The sequence below is a fragment of the Lygodium microphyllum genome, chromosome 28, assembly GCF_053477565.2.
Source record: "Lygodium microphyllum isolate KBCC chromosome 28, Lygodium_microphyllum_v1.1.10, whole genome shotgun sequence".
Lineage (NCBI taxonomy): Eukaryota > Viridiplantae > Streptophyta > Polypodiopsida > Schizaeales > Lygodiaceae > Lygodium > Lygodium microphyllum.
This window is the reverse complement of record NC_141162.1, coordinates 110,491,071-110,517,484: the sequence shown is the minus strand read 5'-3', so window position 1 is coordinate 110,517,484 and position 26,414 is coordinate 110,491,071. Positions and strand designations below refer to the sequence as shown.

Genomic DNA, 26,414 nt, shown 5'->3' with positions numbered 1-26,414 from the left:
CCATCAAGTGCCTGCACCAGGAGTCAAAAGGTTAAAAGGATATAAAAAACCAAGAGCGATACCACTAAAGTTTTTGGATCTTAGTTCTGTATTGCCTTAATCATATATTCACCCCAATGCCCAACTCTTGCATGCCACCACATGAGCCAAGTTTCTAGCATTGGCAATTGCGAATTATCTCCATGGCCATCTTTCAACCAATGCCTCAAAGCCTGCAACTCAAACTCAGTAGCTTGCTTTGAGGGAGCATTTTTCCAAATTCCACACTTTAATTTGAAATCTTCTTGATTGTGGGTGAGAATGCACTTTTTGGCATGATGCTGGAGACTTTTCTCCCAATGGAAGGAACATGACCTTTATCTCTTAGGAATAATCTTGTTGGGATCACCATTGAAAATGGCCCTCACTGCATGCTAGCTGGAATGAGCCCCATCAACCATAAATTCTCTATTTTTTTTTTCCTATAGCCTTCCTTCTCCATGACCCTGTTGAGTAATTCCCAAAACAAAGTTTGGGCCTTTATGTCCTCCAACTTGAAATCCCCAATGGCTATTGTTTCCAGCTCATGTATGTGTAGATTGTAAACATGGAAAGCATAGTGTTCCAATCCTTCATTCTTTTCACGAAAGCACACCCAACACATGGAAAGCTCTCCCCCTAGACACATTTTGTTTACATGGTCAACACCACTTGCAAGGCCTTGGGTTGACATCTTGAAGATATGGCATCTCTGAAAAGATGAGAACTCAAGCTGCCTAGGAAAGACCATGCTTTGGAAGTAGTCATACGAGCTTTTTTTTAATAGTTGAAATAAAGCATCGTAACCGTCAATGGTCATCCCAACATGTCCATGGACTTCCTTTCTCCATCGTGATATTTTTCTTGGATCAATAGCAGGTTAGCCGACAAAATAGCTCATCTAGGTTTTCCTCAGATAGTTTTGTGGCTCTAAAAATATATATATATTTGGTTATTGGGATTAGGTTTCTTCTTTCATAGGTTGGGATGAAGAAAATTCCATCATTCACTGACATTTGCAATGCTTGGACAATCCTCTCTCCTCCCACCTATTGCATGTATACCTCACCAATTTTTAGGGAGGATAACAAGTTGGAAGGTGCTTTCATATTGTCCGATTAGGAGTGCAAGCATTGCCCTTTGGTGGTTAGACATGAAAAAGGGTGAATGCCTAGAGGAAGAGAAGGAGACATATCTCAAGCACTTGAAAGGAGAATGCAAGTCAGATTCAGGCTCTTCATGCTCTTGGATGAGCAATGATGAAGGAAGGTGGAGGAGGAATTGAGGTAGATCAAAGAGAGAGAAGAGGCTGAGAGACCGATGAAGCATGCCAAGGGCGAAAGTCCTACTAATCAATCAGATCTATAAAAGAGTATAATATCACATTGGCCTAATTCATTATTATTGGGGATTTTATATATTTTCTTTTTTCTTGGTTTGTATGTGAGACCCATTGGGATGTTGTTTATGTAGAGTCTATGCATTTGACTACTACCATTCTTTCTCACAAGAAGATGGGTCACACGGAGTTGCAACGTGTGTCCCTTGAACATTTTCATGAGCTTGCAAATAAAGACCCTTGAAGTCACACACATGTGTGACAATATGATTATATTTAGCTAGTGGGAGAATTGCTTGTTGCTAGAAATTTCAAGGAGGGTTTTGAGGTGATAAGGAAGTTCTATCTAGAAGTGGATGGTGGGAAGAAGCTAAGAAATTCAAAGCCAAGATCTTGGAGTGTGGAGTATTGTTTCATTGATCTTCCCACAAGCTCCCATGTAGTGGGTTTTGATAACATTTCTCCATGGAATAGTCTATCAAGTGAGCATATCAAGTCAGCATTGATAGTGGCAACTGCAATTACGGATGACTTAGGATGGGTACTTGTTATTTGTATCCCTTCGTGCCTTGGAGTTGTGGAGAAAATGGCATCATGCGTAGGATTGGAGATAGGTCTCCAATGGGCAATGGAGTGTTCAGAGCCTTCCTCAAGTACAACAAAATACGCAGTCTCCTTCAAGGTGTGAGGTGTTTTTTATGTTTCTCAGTTGCTCATTAGCAATTCCATTTTAGTTGCATTGTACTTTAAGTGTATTTGTGTTTACACAGAGTCGAATTTTTCACGTGTTGGCTTTCCATAAGGTTGGAAAGAGACCAAAATATGACATAGAGGCCACCTCAAAGGTAGGAAAAATAATCAGCATACCCTTGTTCAATGATGCGATTTACATATAAGTTTCAATGTTAGCTTTGAGTTTTGAAAAGGGTAACTGTATATTGTGATAACACAGGTTGGGGATGCCTTGCAAGAAGATTTGACAGAGGACATCATCCACCATTACTTGCCTTCATCTTTGAAAGCACGGCATGATGGCAAGAGTGGTGAATGGTGTGGGCTACTAGAGAAAAGTGCCTCACATATGTTGCTATTCATGGAGGCATTTTGCCCTCTTAATGGTTGTATACTTGAGCTTGGAGGAGGAACTTCAATTGCATGAAGGCAACCACGCGTACTAGACGCCCCTGCATGGTGATAGAGAGTGATGCTGAGATATGTGAAAATTATTTTCTTCCTTTTGCCAATGGTTACTATGACATAGATACAGTTGGAGCTATGGATGTTGACATTGAGGACGAGGAAAACGCTGAGGCGTTCTTATGTGATGCCCCATCCGACTAGTAAGTGAATGAGTCCAGTGTCGTAAGTGTATCTTGGTAATATTATTTTTTGCAAATAAATTGACTCATCATAGCTCTTTGCCATGTTATGTAGAGGACATGGCCAAGCACATGATAAGTACTTTAGCATATTACATAGGTATTGTCAAAAGAAGAAGAAGATCAAAATGTGTTTTCATTGATGAGAGTACTATGGAGGATTAAGTTTTGTTGCCTTTATGGTTACCAGCAAACCATGTACAATTCTGCATTTTGATGATACTAATGTTATGCTATTTGTGCTCCATTCTATTCAATGTTATGACATAGGTAGTGTCAAAAGAAGAAGAAGACCAAAATTTGTTTTCATTGAGGACATTGCTGCGGAGGATACAATTTTGTTGACTTTATGGTTACCAACAACCATGCACAATTATACATTTTGATGTTACTTCAATTTTTATCATTCGTAATAATAGCACCAATGTTATACTACTTTTGCTCCACACAAATTCAATGTTTTATTATTGACAGTGGAAGTATCACATGTTTGTGAGAGTGGTGGGAACTTTTATTATTGACAATGGAAGTGTCGTGATATGTTTTGCAAAGGTGGATGTGTTGTATGATATAAAACCTTTTGTTATGCTCATGGATAATAGCAAATTGTTGTTTTCTTTGAGAAACTATATTTGTCAAGTCTTCATAAATACTTTCTTGTGCTTGACTTGCTCACCACTTCCTGCTCGCTAAGTGGATGTACTCATTTCTAGCTATAGAACGCTTAATTTGATACTGTATGCAAAAGTTATGGCCAAACTATGACAATGTTGTCAAGGTGCCATTAGTTGTTTGACTTCTATATCATGCTCTAGATCCACTCAAAGTGGAAAAAATGGCTACTCCTCAGCTCAATAAACACTCAAAAAGGCTCAATTAAGCCTTGGAAATATCCTCAACAAGCACAAAGCAAGCTAGAACAAGTCGGAAGAAGGAAAGACTCAACGCATACCTCGAGAGAAAGAAACATTGGCTACCATGAAACCTTGAGTTGGAGTTTTGAATGTGGGTTGAAGTAAAGGATGAAGAAGCTTCTTGAATGGTTGGCTTTGATACCAGTTGAAGGGAGTGGTCTTGGAGTGGAAGCATGCGAGTGGAAACAAGAGTTATGGTGGAAGGAGCAAGAGCAAGAGAGAGAGAGAGAGAAGATGTGGAAAATCCAACAATCACAATGTGTGATCGGCCTTTCCTTTATTCAAATATCACTGAAAGAATAAAGAATGAAGTGATAGTGATGGGCGCCTACCACCTGTAGTGTACATGTGTACGGGTACTATCAGTGTAGTGATACACGAGTGGCTAGGCATAGGTGCCTTTACCCCCAACATCCTTGTCTTTGAGAGTTACGCCAAGTGATTTGTAGGGGCAACCTCTATCACTTGGTGGTGACCCTCGTCAAGTGTCCTAGTCTTCTAAGGTCAACACCAAGCAATTCGTAAATGTAATGGAGTAGTCTCCATGGCTCCATGGTGACTCTTTAGGGTTTATGTTTCAAGGTTCATAGCGACACCAAGCTCACTATGCAGTTCTTTGTGAGCTAGGTCACCACCTAGCAATTCATAAATGTAATGGATCAGTCTCTACGGCTCCATGGTGACTCTTTAGAATCTATATTTTAGGATTCACAGCGACGCCAAGCTCACTATGCAGTTCTTAATAAGCTACATGGGATAGAGATTCAAATGTAATACTAGGCACATCCTTTCAAAGATTGGTTTGAAAAATCTATGGTCACTAGGCCATAGACATGAGATGGACCATCTCGACAATTCTCATACTTCAGGAGATTGTTGAAGACTTTCTCATCAAATTTTTTGAAGATGTATATTTTTTTGCAGCCCATGCCCACTAGGTGACAATCATGCCTAGACACTTTGATAGCTTGCAGCTACTAGGTGACAATCATGCATAGAGATTTTGATAGCTTGCACCAGTTGCGACTCCAGTAATGAAAAGCTTGCAAATCTTGTGGAGATCTTAGAGTTCCACATGCAAGAAATTCAATATCCCACCTCTTTACCAACAATGAGGTAGGCCGAGGTCCCCAATAGATATGAGAGGGACACATGCTTATAAGGAACACTAGTAGCGGAAGAGCTTGAGCCTAGGACAAAGCTCGCTAGACTACATTGATGCTTGCAAAGAGCACGAGTAGCACTCTAGATTGACAAAGCCCTAGCCCATCGATCCCCAAGAGCATGCTTAGTCCGTCGAGCCATACAAGCCTGTGAAGCCCTACGAGCCCACTAGTCCTAGCCCCAACCCCAGGCCTAGTGCCCCCATCCCACGAATGAGCCCTAGCCCTTGCCATCCTAGGCCCACTAGCCCCAATCCCAAATGCCCCCGCCCCACAAATGAGCCCTAGCCCTTGCCATTCCATGCCTACCAAAACCTAGTCTCAAGTGCCCCAAGTGCCCACAGCCAACCTAAGTGCCCCAAGTGCTGAGCTTAAGCCCTGGCCGTTGGCCCTCGCCTCTTTCACACAATCCCTATCCTGTACCTCTCTTACAGCTGGTCCTAGCACGCCAATGACCACCACCAATTTTGATGGAGAAGAGACGTGTTCTTGATAGACAACTCGACACCATCCCTGGCGAGTGCATGGCACTCCTATTGGGCATAGAGTCCCCCCACCTAGGCCACTATATCCTTGAGAGGGACACATATGCAAGTTAAGCTTGACAAACTCAACATTTGGGTGCTCTTTTATCCTAATGAAAAGGTGTTGACTAACTCCATCATGGTTTCCCTATAATAGGTTCTTATTGTTTTTTTTTTGTGCTTCTTTACCAGCACCCTTGCACCTTAGCCCTACCCCCAATAGCCACTAGCTCCCACCTCTTTCACACAATCCCTATCCTCTACCTCTATTGTAGTTGGTCCTAACAAGGCCCACCAACCACTGCCACTTTCAACAGAGGAGGAGTGTGTTTTTAATAGAGATCTTGACACCATCCTTGGCAAGTGAATAGCTATCTTGTCAAGCATAGAGGTCCCCCAACTAAGCCGTTATATGCTTTATAGGGAAACAGGTGCAAGTTGAGCTCGACGAACTCAACATTCATGTGCTCTCTTATCCTAATGCAGAGGCATTGATTGACTCTATCATGGTTGCCCTACAATAGTAAGTTCTTATTATTTGTTTTCTAGGATTTTTTATCCTTGATCTCATTAGGTATGTTGCTTTAATCATCTTTTTAAACCCCCCATGTTTTCTATAGATATACTATAGCTTTACTACCACCATCCCTGCACAATTCCATATATTGTCTTGATTCACTAATATTGAGGGCTCTACAAGACGATTTGGAATCATACCCCATAATTTTGAGGACATTTCCTTACATGAGGGTGATGATGTGTGAGTTGTTTTTGCTTCATATCATGAGTAGTAAGTGCTTGATCAATAGCATTACTTGTTTATGTTCATTGGCTTCTTGTATTCTAGTTTTCATGCTAGTGCTTTGGAATTCTTATATTGTTCGATAGTTGAATAGGAAATATTGGAGTCGTATGTTATTTGATATACCAAAAAATATTTGTTACTTTACAAATATTGTTGAGAGTGGCTACCACAAAATAACTTAGCAGTAAAAGTATCTACATTTGTAACTTTGTTTTTGGTGTAGGACGTCAATACACAAAGCTACTCTAATTTGATGTTAAAAGGTTCAAGATCATTTCCTTTCAATTTATTGTAGCTCGCATTCATGTCCAATGCTATAGGAAGGTGGTGGTTTGAGGAGATGAAGTTGATAGAGAGAGTATGTGTGCAAAGGCCGTGCCAAGATGAAGAAGCTTAGTTAGCAGTTGTGCATGAGTATGGATAGGCCAGATGGCAATTTGAAGCCAATATGGCAAATGATGAGGAATGGGTACAATCGAGGGTGAATGTGGAGAGCAGGTCAAAACCATTGAATACGCACCCACATGTACTCGCATACCGTCACACATGTACAGTACAAGTGGCGAGCACCCATCACTATTACTTCATTGTTTATTCTTTGATTGATATTTGAATAAAGGGAAGGCTGGTCACATATTGTGACTTGGAGTTTCCACATTATGTGTGTGTCTCTCTCTTGCTCTTACTCTTGCTCCTTCCACCATAGCACTCGCTTCCGCTCTCTGTGCTTCCACTTCAAGGCTCACTCCCTTCAATTGGTATCAGAGCCATTACATTGGCATTGAGGAGCTAAACACGACATTGCCTAAGCTTATGGAGAAAAGCTTCAGCTCACACTTTCAATGGCAGCCCATGTCTTCAACTTGATGTGGTACGTATCGGTGCCCCTCCCTTTCCTAGTTCATCAAAGCTTATTGGACCTCTTCCAAGCCTTCTTTGGAAACGTCTAGAGCTTGCCTTGCCCCCCATTTGCTTCAATCCACCCTGCAACCCCTCCAAGACAGGCAATGTGATTTGTGCCAGCTCCTAGCCTATGATCTCTCCTACTCAGCTCGGCCACTGCTTTAGCCTCTAATAGGCTCTTGGCACTCTTCGCATCCTTGTTGGTCATTGGCAACACCTCCCGACACTTGTATTCGGCATTGGGCATTAGTTGGGCATCAGTTGGAGCTCCTTGAGTTTAGCCAGTAGCTCACAGTTTATGATATTTTGCTATATTATAGTTCAGGACAACACTTCATTCATTATTTGGAGGTTACTTATGCTTCCCAAGATGTCTATTTGATGTTGGATCATCGAGGGATGTTATGCCAATTTATTGGAATACTTTGGGATTGATTTGAGCACTCTTTTGCTTAGTTTTATAGAGGTTTTTTACTACTATCATAAGTGTGGCTGGATGTTATTTTATCAATGAAAACATATTTTTTCCTATTGCTCTTGGGTTCTGACCGATCATTCCTAGTGATGTACTGATGCTTATGGTTCATGTCACATGCTTGGTTATGCTTTCGGATTGCCTTTGAGCTAAGATTGGAGCTTTAAATCTTGACATTGATTGTCATTCACTATTATGTATGGCTATTTGATGCTTTAGTAAGAGCTTTGCAAGCTACTTTTGGATCGGATGCTCTCAAATATATGCTACTTGGATCAATGTATGGATGCCTTCCACATGATTCTTTGAGCTTTGTTTGCTCGTTTGGCATTCAACTTTTGTTCCAATGGGAGCTAATTCTTGACATTTGGATATTACATTGAGATTTTGGTTATGCAATTGAGCATGAGGATCTTATAGTGAGACCATGGGACTTGGTGACATGTATATACTCTTGTCATGCTTTATGCACGCAAGCTGAAGCTTAGTGGACTAAGCTAACATTCCTCTTGGGGCGGCACCTATCTTTGTCACGATCTTGTTAGTGATGTATGCATCTTGGTTGGTTATGCATTGAGCTTTTGTTACATTGCTCAATCCGTGTTGTGCCTATAGTTGGTCTCTTTTGTTACACGTGAGACACACTCTATGCATAATCGTTATGCCTATGGGATGTATCTCAATCTGACACATTGTTTCTTTGATAGTTCTTGGTGCTAGTTGCATATTCACTCACTGCTAATTGGAGCTATTTCTTGGCAATTGTAGTTTGTCTTATATCAATGATTGCCCATTTTTTGCATTGATTTCTTACTTATGTACTTCATTTTTTGGCATGTTATAATTGTCGTTTACTACACTATTTATGCAAGCAATCATGCTTACTTGAGAGTTCTTTACATTGAGTTTATGGACAGGTGATTCCTTAGTTAGTATCCCTTGTTTTCAACTTGATCGGGTAGTGGTTTTAAGGCTGTTTTGTAGTAATTATAGCAATCTATTTTGACAGTTTGTGCACTTTCTTGCCTTCATTATGGTTGGTGGCTCAAATGATAATGTTATCTTTAATACTAACAAGTTGGATGGCACCAACTACAGTTACTAAAAGGCCCAAATCTAGCAAGTTTTAGCCAAAAAATGTAGGTTAGGCCTTTGAAACATAAGGGTGCCAAGCCCAAACTTATTGATGTAGATGGTTGGGCTGAATTAGATGAGCTATGTAAGTCCACCATCATATTATCCCTCTCTAAGCAGGTGTTCTATAATGTTTTCTCAAATGGGTAGTGTAGATGGGAATTATGGAAAAAGATTTGCAATGTTTATGACAAACAGATCTCCACTTCTCAGATGTATTGGATGAAGCAACTCATGGACCTTCACATGAAGGAGGGCACTTCTTGTTAAGAAGAGTGCTAGGGTTTGCACTGAGGACGCACAGAGTGTACGACCACGACAAAAACACAAAGACACAAACATAGACACAGCGGGAACAACTCCAACTCTAAATGCCAAACTCAAAACTCAAATGCGAAAACTCAAACACAAACAGAATAAGGGAGAGAGAACACAACTTTGAAGTGAATGAATGTTGTAAATGAATGCAAGAGTGTACATTGTGCTCAAGGTCAGAGCAATGTCAGTGTGACGTCCACCGAAGACGGATCCTAAGTCTGTGACCACCAGTCGGAGTGTAGGAGTGCTGATCATCAAAACACAGTAGTCTGGAGGCTGAGAACTAGTAAACGCAGCAATGTACCATCGATTGGGGGCTGGAAACTATGTACAGTCTGCTGTAAACAACAGGCTAAAATAGTGTCTGAGAGTGTCAGGGTCTGCAATGTTGAAAACGCAGGCTGACTGACCCTGGAGATGATGGACAACAGGTTGAACAGCAGTCTAGGACAGTTTGGAGCAGTCCTCCAGCTGAGAGCTATTGCCTACAGCAATGGACAGGCTAAAGATGATGTGGCTCCAATCGATGATGGCTGGATAGCAAATGGAGACGGGCTGCAGGCTGAAAACTGGGCGCCAATAGCAGCAAAGGGTGTGTGGGCTGGTGTAACATGCAAACAAGGATGATTGCTGAATGGGGGTAGCCTGTCTATTTATAGATATGGAAGGGCATCCCAAAAATTAGGGCTTCCACTAAACTTTCTCGAACCGCTCTCCGTTTTAGGGTTTCCACTGAACTCTCTCGAACCGCTCCTCGTTTTAGGGTTTTACTCTAAAAGAGCATTTTTAGTGTGTTTTGGGACTGTTTAAGAGGCTAATCAGCAAGTAATGCATATTTTAGCTCAACACTTCTATATCAGCTCACTTAAATGAGTTTCATTCCATTATCAATCATTTGTCTTCACAGGGGATTGAATTTAAAGACACTCTTCTTTCCTTCTTTCTCTTAGTTATACCTTTTGCACTACATGTGTGCCAAAATACCTACTGATGGGTTACAGTTGCAGGATGTAGAGGATGCACTCTAACTGAAGAGGTTAACAAGAGTTAGAGTCAATAATGGTAGGAGTAGTAATGATTGCTATGGTAGAGACTCTCATCAGTCTTGTCTCAGTCACGTGGACAACCTCGCAGTAAGTCCCCTGGTTGTAAGTCCTCATTGACTTGTCATTATTGTGGGAAAGCATGGCATATTCAACCACACTGCCATAAGATACACGAGGACAAGCGCAAAGAAAAGGGCAAGGGTAAAGCACATGATAAAAATGATGATCACAACATTGTCCTTAGCAAGTCCAGTGTTAAGATTGAAGAGATTAATGTTGTACATACTAATTTTGATGATGATTTCACTTGTAGCTTCTTCTCTTGGATACTTCATAGCTGATTGATGCTTTGTCAGGAGATACTCAGTGTTGGCTCTGATAGATTCAGGGCCTTCTTTTCATGTGACCCCTCATAGAGAGTGGTTTCACTCCTATCGCAATATGACTGGATTTTTCCACTTGGGTAATGACCTAGCATTGGAGACACTTGATATTGGTGATGTTAGTTTGATTCAGATTGCATGTTTACTCTTCATAATGTACGTCATGTATCCGCTCTCACAAAGATTCTTATCTCTACTAGCACTTTGGATGATGTAGGTTATCTAGTTTCTTTTGGTGATTCCTCATCATGGAAGATTACATGTGGGAATCTTATCATTGCACACAGTGCACATGGAAGATTACCTTGCTTGTATTTGGGTTAGTTGACTATATTTTGGCAATGGATATAGTTCCACATGTATCTCTTTGGCATCATCGCCTTGGGCATATGTCCTTGAAAGGAATGAAAATGCTTACTCGTTTGCAATATCTTTTGCCTCTTGACTATAAGTGCTTTGAGTCTTGTGATCATTGTTTATATGGCCGGTAGACCCTTAATACGCATAAAAAGTCTAGTATGGCATGCATGGGTCAGCCACCAACATTGGCTCTTGTTCATTTGCATGTATGTGGTCCCATGCCCTACAAGTCATTAGGTGACATGAAGTATTCTATTACTTTCATTGATGACTATACACATAAGGTCTAGGCATATCCTATCAAGCAGAAATCAGAAGTCTTGGCTACATTTCAATGTTGGCATGCTTTGGTTGAGAACCAATTTGGGTATAGGCTAAATTGCCTAAGGTCAGATAATGGGAGTGAGTATGTCTCTAAAGCCTTTGAGAAATTTTGTGATGAGAGGGGTATTAAGCATTAGTTGATTGCCATGTATACCCCATCCCAAAATGGTATGGCTGAGCATATGAATCGAACAATTCAAGAGCAAGTTCATAGTATGCTTAGCCAAGCAAGCTTGCCACAACATTTTTTGGTTGAGGCAATTACTACTATTATACACTTGAAAAATCAATCCCCATGTAAGTACTACTGTTGATTATCAGGTTGTACAAGGGGTATGGTCTGGAAAACCTCCCTCATATGCTCATTTGCATGTCTTTGATTGTGAGGCTTTCAACCATGTTTCCAAGGATAAGCTCAATAAGTTGGATCCTAAGTCTAGAAAATGTATCTTTCTTGGTTATGGGGATGCATGTGAGATGGGCTATCGCTTATGGGATCCATAGACTCGAAAGGTTATTCATAGCCATGATGTTATTTTCTATGAGGAGAAAAGGCATAAGCAGCTTGAGCATGTCGTTGAGGTATGCAAGGTGATATTTTAAGAGGAGCCTTCTACTAATATATAGCTAGCTAGACAACGCGTTTGTAGCAATAGCTGATGCCCTAGTGGCCCAAGTTCCTAATGCTCCATAGGATGTATAGGCCCCACAGTCAGCTTTCAGGCAGTCTACTAGGGATAGACGATAGCCCTACGCAGTTTGAGCCCTCTATGGATTATGTTATGGTGATAAATGTTAGTGAGCCTCTTACCTATCATGAGGCCATGAGAAAAGGTGATAGTCACTCTTGGGAGAGGGCCATGCAGTCAAAGTAGGACTCACTATAGAAAAATCATAAGTGGGATTTTGTTCTTTTGCCTAGTGGCAAGCGTGCTTTGCTATGCAAGTGGATGTATAAGTTGAAAAGTATCCCTAGACGCCCCAAGCTAGCGGGATACAAGGGCAGATTGGTTGCTAAGGGCTTTGAGCAGCAAGAACATGATGTGTAATTTGATGAAGCCTTTTCTCCTATTGTGAAGATGACTCCCTTATGCTTGGTACTAGTTTTGGTTGTTCAACTTAACTTGGATCTTTATTAGATGGATGTTAAGACAGCTTTTCTTCATGAGGACTTGCATGATGAGACTTACATGGAGCAGTCTAAGGACTTTGCAAAACATGGCGGGGAACACCTAGTGTGCATATTAAGGTGGAGTCTTTATGTCCTTAAGCAAGCACCTAGAGAATGGTATCACAAGTGGTTTGAACTTCAGTGCTAGAGAAGAAGCCCACAAAAATGGTTGTAGGCATAAAAGTAGATATTTTGCTTTGCCTACTTAAAATGTTGGGCTTTAGGCATTTTTGCACCTTATGAAAAATTTTGTACATGTAACTCTTGTTTATCCTTGAATCTACTAGCAGCCACTCTCTGCTCTTAAAATCTAAAAGGGGAAGGATATAAGGTTTCCCATTACTCATTGGAGGGAGATGGTACGTAAAAATGATTGTAAAATAGTATACCCATCTCAACTTATGCTGATTTGGTCCTCCCCTTATAAAGCTCCTCACCAACAAAGGCATGGATGATATCTAGAACATTTACCACACATTTCATTGAATGCCACTCCTCAAGGCTTGATGAATACGTCTGTTGACTATCAAATGGTCTTATCAGTTTATAAGATAAATAAGAAACAATAACCTTTATTCCTACCAAAAAATGAACTCAACTAGATTGCACTAACAATTGGGTCTATGCAAAGGGAGATTGGAGGCATTAGGCTCAAGGTGAAGCTCCTTATGCATGAAAACACGTTGTGCACTCACTTCTTTAATTGTCCTCTTGGAGCCACCAAGCCTAAAATCTGTTTCCTTGCCCTTCTAGCATGATAAGAAAGGTTGGCTATTGAGGATCTCTTTTGCTTTTTTATTGGATGATTATCCAACTTTCCTTTCTTACAGTCAAGGGAACCCACTTGTCTTACTCATTGAGTGACTATGAACTCAATGGAAACACTAGGTTTTCGGCACCAAGTAGACACCTCTATGGAGTATGAAGATGAAGAGTAGAAACGTGCAGCAAAGTGGATGGAAAACAAAGAGGAATTCCCAGGGTTGTCAAGGAGGAAATAAACATTAAAATATTTAAAATAGGAGGATTCTGCCATTTTCTTTTTGTCTCTACAATGAAAATGACTGAAATGTGATGGCAAAATATTACTATCGAAAAATGACAGTCACTCCAACTCATCTCAGTGAAATTGACAATTGATGCACTTTACCGCCAGAAATTGACAATTACTCGAGCCATTTTAATAAAGCTAACAATTTCAATGATGTTGAAATTATTTTCTTTAAATGCTAAATTGATTTTTTTTTAAGTTCCATAATAGAAGCCTTCTCATTTGTGGAGCATACTCTCTCTCCTCCCACTAAAAGGCCAAAATCTAACCTCAAACTCTCGTTAATGTCATACTCATCCAACCCAATTCCCTTTTCATAACTGGAAAGTCCTCCTTGATCTTATCATAGCTCCCTTTGAAGATTGTACAAGTGCAGGAGCACTTGAAGAACAAATAAGAATTTAAGCAATGAGTGTTTGTGGAATACTTTGTGAGTAGCTCCTAAATGAATTCCTGCACATAAATTCTATTGCCATATCTAGTTAGTATATTAGAAAATAATTATTTGATTACTTATGTATTCTATATGATATTAACATAGGCAAATTTTGGAGATGCCATTGAGCTCTTTACACAAGAATTATTTGTCCACTTCGAGTGCTAGAATTGGCATTGAATGTGATTCCAGGTCTCTCTATAGGGACTTGTTGTTAGCTAGGAGGCATCAACAAGCCAAGGGATTCTAATCTGATTCCTTGGGCATTCTAGGACTAGTTTAACCCCCTACAAGTTTGGGATAGGTCTCTCAGAAGGCCTTAATGCTAGTTGAAGGTGGACTAGTGGTTTTGCCTTTGGGTGGAGTCTTCTTTATTGATTGGGGATTTGAATAACTAAAGTAAAGATGGTAAACATTTTTTTGAAGAAATGTTTATGCTTGCTCAAAGATTGTTATTCTACTTGTGTTTGTGCTTATACTAAATATGCATGAATGAATGTGCTATAATGGATCTAATTAAGGAGCTCTTTGCAAATGTCAACCTAATATTATGAGTAATTAGAAAAGTAGGTAAACCTTGTCTCAATGGAAAACAGGAGGGCAAACCTTCAATGGATTCACCCTATGGTAGGGAAGTCTTAGTTAGCTAAGAGGTTTCCCACAATAGCATTAGACTAGGAAATTCTAAGAAGCGTTGACTATTGACTATCTTAGAGCATTATTCTAGATCCCAACTGAGTATTATTTTAGGGGACCAGAGTGAGCCTTTACCCTATAGGTAGAGGGGTTGATGATTTTAGATCCCCCTCATTTCTCCTTCTCCTTAGAGAGTGCAACATGGGTATGCTTTGGTTCATGTCAACTTGCATAAGCAACTACCTACAGCTAATGCTAGAGATTTTTGTTAGGAGACCTTAGAATAAACTAGGACCCTTTTTATAGGTCAATCCTTAGGGAAAGAAGGCGGAGCTTACTCTACAAGGATAAACTCAAATGATCCTAGGCCATAAAATGTAGATATTACATGGGAGTTTCGAATAAAGTCACCTAGTCACATCCCTTGATGAGCTATTAAAATCGTGCTATTCAAGGTTCACTAGATAGGCATTTCACACATGTTTGGAAAGCTTGTAGAAGGTTGTGGTTAAGTTGAAATTTTCCTTGTAAAGTGTTTTTACCACTAATTAATGATGTCTTTTTCTAGAATAATGAAGCTTGACATCACTCTCTAGTATTTTAGGCAATGTTTACCTTAGTTGTGCACTCCCGAGACTTTGGATGGAGGGATCAACTTATCTCCATCTTAGTTCAACTTTATGATCCTTCTTTATTGTATCTTAAAATGCATTGGATGTGGATGACTTGTATTACTTCATCAATGCTAATTGTCTTGGTTATATTTGGACCAACCTTAAGTGGATCCAGTGGATGGAAAATCCTAAAGTGGTTTTTTTTTTTTGAAGAATCTACATTAAATCTTACTCTCCACATAGAAGGACGACCAATTTGTCAAAAGCACCATATTTATGAAAATATGATTAAAGTGATTCCACCTGAGAGAGTTTCTATTTTAGACCGCTCTCGCTACCATAATTATTGTAAAATCAACTGCCACTTGGGAACAACTAAAGGAAGTTGTGCATGAAAGGTATCTCTAATTGTCTTACCATAGCATAAAGATGAATGAGTTCTTCACCCTACGCTAGATGGGAATGAGTTTGGAAGATTAGAACTTTTATTACACTCCAAAGGTACGGCCCACCATCCATGGATACCACCCAATAGCTAGCCAAGTTTTGCCAAGGGTTGAATCTCCCATTGGATAGGGCAATGACACCTTTGGATCTTTAGGATGTCTTAATATGAGCAAAATCCCTTTACTAAGGTATCTGATATAAGTGCAAAAGCGGAAGATATTGGGAGCAAGGTTCTGCAAACAAAGGGCCATGTGCTTTCATCAAAAGAACCCAATTCCAATAGTATGATGGTGCACAAAAGAAGGCCAAGGTTAATGCAATAGGAAATTTTATCCCAACAAACTAAAGCAATGACACCCAAAGATGCTACAAACCAAAGTACTTCAAAAGATAATACCCAAATCCGAACCAATGTCTTTGTGTTAAGGGCAGTTCCATGGAAAAAATAGAGGAACAACAACAAAAGTGAAGGAAAAGATTGCTGGAACTACCTACAAGATAGAAGTAGAAGAAAATAAAGACCCCATAATGGAAGGTGAACTAGAGATTAGGAGTGCGCATAGGTATGTCACAGTGTGATTGAGTGAACATGTTGAATGAATGACTTGAGTCACTGTAGTAGAATCAAAGCAGAGATGTGGAAGCCAGATGTGGCAAAGTGAGCATGTTTATTTTACCATGTACATTGACATGTAAACATATGGAATGTTTCATTCAATACACTTTAATTTAAATGCTTTTGTAAATGTGAAAAAAGCTTTAAACAGTCATCAAAAATAAATTCTAAGTTACAGGCACTAGTGTTTTTGGACATTAGTCACGCTATTTTCATATTTACCCTTATTGAACGAAAATATAGACCATAAACAAAAACAATCACATAAACACGTGCATAGAGAGAGAGAGAGAGAGAGAGAGAGAGAGAGAGAGAGAGAGAGAGAGAGAGAGAGAGAGAGAGAGAGAGAGAGAGAGAGAGAGAGAGAGAGAGAGAGAGAGAGATTTGTGAGCCCTTGAAGGGAAGGACTCGCTTGAAGCTATAAGTAAGTTTGAGTTTCTTGTTTTTGTTATGAAAAATTTCTATCCCTTATTGTGTGTATGCATGGAAATGACTTTGTGACCATGAAGGTTTGTGCTATTTTTCTATAGAATAAACGTGATCTCTGTCATTGCTATAAACGCCCTTTGCAGTCTACTAAACATGACTATTGGCAGGCTAGTAAATGCAATTGGAGTTGCAATTATTCCCCTTTTTCTTAACATGATTTACAACTTTTGATGCAATCAAGTTGTTTTTCTTGAAAAAATGTGGTTTTTACTATTTGGATAAACATCCTTTGGACTTGGTGAATGGGACTTTTGATAAACATGGCTTTTATTCAAGGTATTTCTGGTTTTTTAACATGATTTTAAATGTGTGCTTTACTAGGATTATTGGATTTTTTACTTTTCTAGGCGTTGATTTCTTATGTATTTAGAGTACACAATTTGTCTTATACATATAGGCATATGTAGACACATAGGGTATGCATGTATATATATATGTATACACATAGATATACATATACATATACCTATATCTATGTGTATATGCATATGTATGGATATATGTATGCATATCAATAAGCCTATGTAAATAATGTCGGGATACGTATATAGGCTATGCATGTGCCTATATGTATAAATATGCATACATGTATATATGTACACCTATGGGTATACATATCCATATGCATTAGCCTATGTGTACATGTAGGGTATATGTATATTTATGGACATGCATATGGATATTCATATACTATGTTATGCTACATATAACTAGGGGGTATAAGTATGCATATGTATATGTATGCACATGCATATATTGTGTTAAGCTACATATACATGTAGGCACATGTACATGCATTGGCCACACATATGCCTATACATATACATGTGCCTACATGTATACATCTCTATATATCTATGTGTTTGTGCATACCTATGCGTATATGTAATATATACATATATTGTGCTAAGCTACATATATGTATACATATAGACGCATGCATACACATTGGCTATGCATGCACCTATATGTATTCATGTGTCTATACGTATAGTATTCATATATCTATTTGTATATGTATACCTATGCATATGCAAAAGTCTATGTGTACGTATGGATATACCTATAGCTATGTATATACATATGCATATGCATACATTCTATTTTGTTGTTACATGTACCTATGGGTATACAAATACATATGCCTATTTTGTGATGCTATGTGTACATATAGGCACACACATACACTTAGGCAATCCATGTGCTTATATGTATACATGTTCATATGTCTATGCGTATACATGTATCTATGGGTATATGCATGCATATGCATAAGCCTATGTGTACCAGTAACTCATGTTTTCATACCACTAATCCTACTATACTATGTTTTTATGAATGTTTCTAATTGTTTGAAATTTTGATATGGTGGGGGTCACCATCTCAAGATGTCAACCTTGAGGATGAGAGAGAGAGAGAGAGAGAGAGAGAGAGAGAGAGAGAGAGAGAGAGAGAGAGAATGATGTTTGAGGTACATGCCTTCTTTGGGCATCCCCCTTATCTCAGCTCAATTGTATGAGTATATGACCATCTCTCATCCTTCTTAATCGCAAACAACCGCACGTTCCCCAAACCACTAACTCTAGTAGTACTAGCTCTACCTTTAAAGGTGCAAACACTCCACAATCTTCATCGCATGAGCCATTATGCATGAATGGTAGTAGCAACAACCATGGGCACAACCAATGAGGTATAGATTGTTTTACTACATGTTTTGGTAGTGATTAGAGCCCCTCTCCATAGTTGTATAGAGAGAGGTGGATAGAACCCTAGCAGCATGAAGACTCGAAAGCAAAATCCTAAACGAATGTGTGCTATTAACTAAATCCTAAGCATGGGGTCCTCCAAAATACTATGGAAAGAAGGTTGTTAGCCAAATGCACTCCAAGAAATCATTACTACAATGCATGAGAAATTCCCTAATCTCCTGCATTTAAGGTTCATAGACCCTTGTGCTCGAGAAAGGATCACACATCAAATTTCTAACGAGAGTGATGGTCAAATAAACAATAGTGGAAAGTAAGAGGAGGTTAGAGCAAGGCTTAAATCCTAAGCCAATGTTGATTTTACTACCCATGGTCAAGAGTGGATAAAAGCTCAAAGCACAGTAGAGTATGGGGTCTTTGGCGTCAATACATTGAGGTAGATTTTGTAAGTATGTAATTTTTAAAAAAAGTTTTCATGTGTGACTATTTGGCATTGATTGTATCTAATACTCATGATGTTTTCATTTTCCATTTGAGTATTATGGCTAACTACCTACTACATAGACGACTTATAAGCATCTTCATAATAGGCTCAATACATGGATGCACTTATGCCAATAGGGTGTCATCACACAGAGTAGTAGTAGCGTGAAATCATGCTACAAAGAATTTGTCAAGTCATTTCTTTTGTAAAATGCATTGAAAGTTCTTAGTTATTCTAAGCTTGAATTTTCCACATCTATAGGCGCAACAATACAATGAGGCTATCAGATAGGATCAGGAGACATGCATGTTTGTGAAGACATCTAAGTCAATAGACTCAAAGAAAGGACGAGAGAGAGAGAGAGAGAGAGAGAGAGAGAGTGTGTGTGTGTGTGTGTGTGTGTGTGTGTGTGTGTGTGAATCTTATGTATGAGGCAACTCGATTAATCTATAAGATCCCAAAAAAATACTCTACATCAATTGAAGATTAAGACCATGGACCAAAAGACTTAGGATCTACAAATCACAACTCTAAACCTTTGTAATATTAAGTTAAGCAAGGGTTTAAAAAATAATATTATAGGTACTAATTCCATAGTTGACAATTATTGCATTCTCTATGTGCATTGTGTGAAGGAGTGCTAATAAGAGTTTGTTCGAATGAAAGCTTCTCCCTCATCTTAGCTAAAAATTTGCCCTATCTAGTAGAGAAATGGGTTGTCTGTGCACTTACCTTGTGGAGATAATTGTATGTGGTAATTACTTTGTAGAGAGAAATAGTTTGTATGTGTGCTTACTTTGTGTGGAAAGGGTTGTGCACACACAAGTTTGTATGTGTGCTTACTTTGTGGAAAGGCTTGTGTGTGGGACATGTTAAATGCTATACATGATAACTTTTTAGAGAGAGTAAGTTGTAGGTGCATGTGCACGCATGCCCATATGCATGCATGCATGCGCATCACATTTAGGCATCAAATACCTCATTTTAGGCTTCAACTCACATGCACATATGTTGTTGCTCCAATTGGTACACACATAGCACCCAAGATGACACCAACCATGTCATTACATTTTCAAAGTAACATATCTATACCACATACATGTGTAATTGTGTGCATACATATCTTTATTTAATGCGAGACTTATGAATCAAAATGCAACACTATAACAAATTCCTCTCTTCATTGGAAACTAGTGTAATATGGATATATTGACAAATTAGCTTGAATAGCAACGTATGTAATCTACTCATGCAAGGAAGTAGTGAACAAGCTCAAATAGAGATATAGTTGTTTAAAGAGGCATGTAGCACCATACATACAACACCCATCTTTAGACTAAATCAAAGACAAAATAACATGCAAAAATGAAAATACCCATCATGCACATGCCACCATACTGTTCTAAACAAAGTACTACGCAATCCAACACCCATCTTTAGACTAAATCAATTACACAACATAGCATGTGAGTATGTAGATACCCATTTCGCATATGCAATTGTTGGGCTTAAGATAGTTTGAAGAGGCCCGTAGCAACATACAAATACAACACCCATCTTTAGACTAAATCAAATACAACATGCCATGCAAAACCACAAATACCCATTTTTCATATATTGTCATCTCTTCTAAACAAAGTAATATAGAATACAACACCTTCTTTAGACAACGAGTTAGGGAACACTAACTCTTCATATTTCTTATGTTATAAATTTCATATAATTACGAAACACTTTTTCGAGTTGACATGATATTGATAAACATATAAACCAATTCTTTATATATACACATGCCCACATGGCTGAGGATTTGTAATCATATACGTAGGATATCATGCGCAAGCAACTAGAGAAGAATAAGAATTGAGAACCAATAGCAAATTGTAGTAAGTAAATCCATGATATAGTATAACTTAATGTTTGGCTTCAAGTTAAGCTTTTTGCAAGTGGATCCACTCATTATTTGTCAACACGATTACTAGTTGATTGGAATTACTATTAAAGCTTGCATTATGCATGGCCACTCATTATATTCAATCAATCTTGTGTTTTTTCCTCGATTTCGGTCCAATTATTTTCATTGTATTGATTAAATTATGAATTAATATTTGTCAGTTGTCTCAATACACCCATTTTTTTCCATATAACTATAGGCTAGGGAAATATTCCATCACATTTTCACAATAGGGATACTCAATGACTAACCACGTAGTGTAAGTTCTTGGATTTATACTCCATTTCCTTAATTGCCCCTTTTTACTTAACCCAACAATCAAGTCCCCTTGTGTCATTTCGTAAATCATTAAGAGATGGGCATTCGTGTGACCCCCAATACCCCATCATGCCCATTCAAAGGTGGGCACCTTACTAACGTCCAATACCCAATGTCAATGTCCACTAAACTTACTCTTCAGCCCAAAGCCAAGTTAATGAATATTATCAATCAATTGGTCACTTTCAAGAGCTTTAGCAAAGATGCCAGTATGGAGATTTTCCCTCCAACTCCCATCCTCATACTAATACTCCACATGCTTTGTGCATGCATGAAATATAAAGTTATTTACAATCCCCTTGAATTTGAGTATTACACTTCAACAATAGCACCTTTTACACCAACACTCCAATCTCTTTCAACATTCGAGCTAGCAATAATCTTGTTAGATACACAATCATGTAGGTACTAAAGTTTTACATTCCTAGCTATACCAAAGAAAGATACACATCTTGATCTTGGCTTCTTGTGTCGTTTATGGAACATGAATACAACACTCACATCCAAATTTCATGAAACATGTAATTCTGGTCTTCTCAACAAAGAAGGTGCCTTGAGGTATTTGCCTTTGAGCACCTTAATGTACAACTACAATTGATGACACACATGATCATGTAGAATGTTCAACCTAAAAGAAATTTGCTAATCATTTTTCATTCATTATACTTTACATCATCTCCTTGAGTGGGTTGGCGTGCTCATGATGTGTATACTCATGCTGTTATTTTACTAAGGTTTATATAGGACCTTGATTGCAAGTAAATTTTCCTCTATGGCCTTAACCTTGTTGGTGCTTTCTAAACCTTGACTAGTCATCTGACCATAGAGATCAACGTTAACCAACTCTACAAGAGTATTTATCCTTTATTTGTTGTGTGTCCCTCAACACACATCACAAAGGCTTAGCCTTCCACAAATTGCTCATACCTTTGCAAGCTTTGATGTGGTGATTTGGACAAATGCTACATGAAAGAATTGGAAAAGCTGAGTGCTCAATAGTCATGATCCATAAAAAGGTGGCACATTAAATGCATGTATATAGTGTTACATATCAATTGGTCACGTGGAGCTTACTTCCTATCCATGTTTAATAGCTCCACCAAACTAACAACTATCTATATTGACTTGTGCTAATCTACAAATAACTTTACATAATATTATGATTAACCCCTCATTAGCCATGGCTAACATCCCAAACCCCATGGTGGGCCCCTAATAACTAACCACCTAATGCAAGATGCCTCAAGTGTATACTCCACTACCTTCAATGCTTTCTTGCATGACCCAACTAGAGTCCACACAATCTATAGCATAACCATCTCATCCAAAGGGCTAAAACTCTTTCAATGTCTAAGCTAGAAACCTTACTAATGTCCATTACCCACCATGGTATTCTCATATGAGAAGCATTAAGACACTTGGAAAACACACTAATAGCTCCAAGTGGCACCCAATGCAAACAAGGGATACATTGCAATTGTGTGAAATAATCAATATAATCCCTTAACATTTAAGCTTCACCCTCACAAAAAGCGAGCAAGAAGACAAGTCGAATCCCATTGGCCACCATACCAATTGAAGAATGCATTTGCAAGGATTAATTTATCGAGGTCAAAAGTTACCAAGACTATTCTCAAAATACAATTGCACAAGTTACCCATAGCTCTAAGCCATACATCTCTTGATCCACATGAATTTAAGGAGTCAATAGACTTAATGGTTGAACTATTTGAGCCACATGGACATTACCTTTGTGAATAGAACCAAAACTACCACATCATGGCATAACATGATATAATGGTACATACACAATAAGAACCCTCCTCAAGGTATCACACAAATTCAACAATACCCAATCAAGCCAATGCTCAACACAAACTCATGTTATCATAGTACTACTATCCATTCCTTGATACTCATTCTTCTAACTAGCAACAATTGGCATTTGTCCTATAGCACAAGGCAAATTCAAAAGCACGCCTATTATACCACATAAGCATTTGAAGTAAAGATCTCTCTTCTTGGAGGGAATATTCCTTGCACCTATGAAGATGAAAATTCAAAAGCACACCTATCTTACAACATTAACACGAGGTAAATCTCTTTTATTGGAGGGAGTGTTCTGCATGCATATGAATATGAACATTGAGGTCTACCTTTGTGGTGATGAAGCAAGGAATTAAATGAAGCTCAAAGCCAATCATGCCATTAAAAGCTTTACTAGTTCTTACTTCTATTCTTCATGGCATTATAAGATACAAATTTAAGGGAACTCATGATATTGTACTTGTTAAGGTTCAACAAGTTCACATTCACAATCATACATTATTGAGGTTAAATGTCGTGTGACACCATGTTTTGTTGAGTGTTATGCGTCAACCTCGCACGTGACATTAACAGGTTATGTACTACGAAGTTGTTTTGGCATTTTTGGCAACTAAATAGCATTGGTCATATTATGATATATAAAGCCACTTAAATGTCCTTTGAAATTGCTAAGTTGAGATCATTTTGAGAGCTACAATAGTCAATAATTGTTAACTCATTGGAATGATATTAATCCAAGAATGCACCACTATTTTACACATGATACAATGGCATGACACATACCTCCAAAAACCAACATGACATCTTGCTATCCACCTTTCCCAAGTAGAGAAATTATTGAGTTAGCTTGTTTTGCTTTTAAAGAGCCAAACAATTTTGGGCTACAATAAAATCCTTCACAAGTGACATGTTTATGCTTTCGACTGTCATTCACTTTTTCTTGTTGAACAGATTGAAAATTTGTTGTGATCAATAAGACATGTATGTTGTACACGTGCATTCGTAGGAGTGCTTAGCATCCACAAGGTGCTAAAATGACCTATGAAGTATGAAATGTATATGTGGTGGAAAATATGTCATGGGTTTGAAATTGAGAATGTAGCAAACTGCAAGTACCATAGCTAAGCTTTCCAAGTAGCAAGGGCCCAATCATTCCACGATATCCTCCCAGAGAGAGAGAGAGAGAGAGAGAGAGAGAGAGTTTCTTGGATGACCTGATGGTCTAATGTAACCAAAAATAAGAGATACAAAGAGATTGCTGACCTGATGGTCTGATGTAAATATTTACTACTTAATTCAATTTTCACGAAAAAAAAAAAAAGAGCACATAACTATCCTGTATTTTTTTCATGATTAATACATTACCTATTAGGGTGAGAGAGAGAGAGAGAGAGAGAGCGCAAATAACTAATAGATTGTAAGATCTTCAATACAAACAATCATATTGACATATGTGGTGTGATTAGGCCAACTACTTGTGTGTTTTGACTACCACAACATAACAAAACTACTTTGATCAATCAAACAAACTTAGTTTTTTCCAATGTCCTTAAGAAAATTGCCTTGTGTGTCCCATGGGCGTTGATCGCAGGATTTTCCAACTATACTCCGCTCTTTCCTAATACTCCCGTCTGCACATCTATACTCTGGAAAGTAGTCCAAGAAGCCTTCTGTACCCAAGCTTTTAACACCATTGAATAAAAATTCATCTATATATCTCTGATATCACAAAGTGATAAAAATGGGTAAGCATTCGCATCAGAACTATTACAGTTGAAAACATCACTTCAATGATAATGCTGTAGTAAATCTACCTCTTACATTTCTTTGAGATGCCTTTTAAAAGGGCTTCAAATTTTGCATCTAAACGGAACACTTTGAATGCACACTCTTCAAGGGACCTGAATGGTGTCCCGTATACACCGACTTTGTTATTCTGTTTGCATACTTAATTATAATCCATTACTCTAATAAACTAGACTTTAAGGATCTACAAAGTCAGAAACCATGCTCAAAATAGAACTAGATCTCTCTCTAATTGGAACCTAAATGGCAAGGAAATGCTTGCACGCTGAGCTGATGGTACAATGTGAGGATGTGTATATAGATAACACTGATAACAAAAAGGAGAACAGGGGGAAATGCCATGATAATCGTCAGGGACCTAAGCACGAAGTGTTTGATGACCCACACAAGGAACCATTTATAGTCGACCCTAGCATGAAGTGTTTGATGACCACACAAGGAACCATTCATAGTCGGCTCACAAGGGGCTTCCTTCTGACCTACTCTAGATATAGATGCCATTCAAGGAACCAAGGGTAAGAACCCTCGAGCAAAGGACATATGGAGCCCTAAGGATGCCATTTCAACGACTCAAAGGTAAACTTGTGATATAACAATCATCCAGGAAACTTTCTCACGGCCCTATCACCCTAATATAGACACTGGATCTTCAAATCGTGGCAAATGAGCTCGAGATGGAAGCTCACTAATACCATAGTGGCATGGTACCTCCACAAGGCCAAATGCATATAAGTGATGGAATAGTACCCATGACAATCCAGTGGTACATCCAAAAGAGGTGAATGCTACTTTATTATATAAGATGGGCATCATCACGGTGTCCCTCATCAAGCATTATATCACAAAAAGCAAGGTGTCCAGGTCTGTCACGCACAGTCTGCATCCAATGGCTAGTAGTATGGCATGGATCTAAATTAGTGTCTCAGTCATGATTCCCAAATACCTCAAGTCCTTGGGCCCTGTTTAGAGTCAACCCTTGACCGTTTATGATCTAGTATTTTGAAACTTGAAGAATTCAATCACGAAAGCAAGAAGAAAGGGTGCCCGCATGTCGCTTGTGGAAGCATAGTCATAACAACAACAAGAAAGGCAAGATGAAACAAGGAGCAGTTGGAGCATGTGAACAGGTTCCAAACTGAACAAACACTCTATGGTAAAGATAGAGAAGTCAGAATGGATTAAGGCTCTCTCTCATCACCATGAATAAACCTTTGCAATACAACAAGCACTCTAAGAGCCCTGATGAGGTGCTGGCAAATGGCTAAAGTGGAATCCCGACAGCATAGTGATTCCAACGTCACGAGGGCCTCCGAGTCGAGCGAAAGGATTCTTCAACTTATTTCACACTTAGAGACAATAGCACTTCAGTGAGATCATTTCATCCAGCATCTCTCAGTAACCCTTAATTTTTTACATATACTTGGATATTGACAGTGGCTCTCTTACCTCAGACAACTCTCTTCCAAATAGTCGGTGCATAAGCGGACGACCAGGATCCTGCAGTTAATTTTTGGAGGGATTCAGTAATACTTGACTGGAAGATGTTAAGATGGTTGTATAAATTATTCATTGGTTTTTTTTAAAGAAAAGGGCTTAATAGATTGAGAGAACATGAAAAGAACATTTGGACTGCACCTACACACTCACCTTTGTTGCACGCCATGATAGATAACGGTGTTGGGCCCATTGGTTGTCTAAAACTTGTGTAGGATATGCTGTTGGTGCTTCCAAATCATGTAGATTCAACCATACCTTCAAACAAAACAAAAACAAA

At 38.7% G+C, this 26,414-nt stretch overlaps 1 protein-coding gene across 2 annotated transcripts in view; it reads right to left on the bottom strand.

The window, feature by feature from the left end:
* Positions 1 to 24,229: 24,229 nt before the first annotated feature.
* Positions 24,230 to 26,414, bottom strand: part of HY2 (phytochromobilin:ferredoxin oxidoreductase, chloroplast / phytochromobilin synthase (HY2)) — a 78,441-nt gene continuing 76,256 nt past the window's right edge. For both annotated transcript variants that reach the window (XM_087670191.1, XM_087670192.1), the window contains exons 6-8: positions 26,288 to 26,392; positions 26,087 to 26,137; positions 24,230 to 24,553 (exon numbers count right to left, since the gene is read on the bottom strand). In XM_087670191.1, the coding sequence (XP_087526317.1) occupies positions 24,365 to 24,553; positions 26,087 to 26,137; positions 26,288 to 26,392 (345 nt within the window). In that variant the 3' untranslated portion in view covers positions 24,230 to 24,364. The remainder of the gene's footprint in view (positions 24,554 to 26,086; positions 26,138 to 26,287; positions 26,393 to 26,414) is intronic.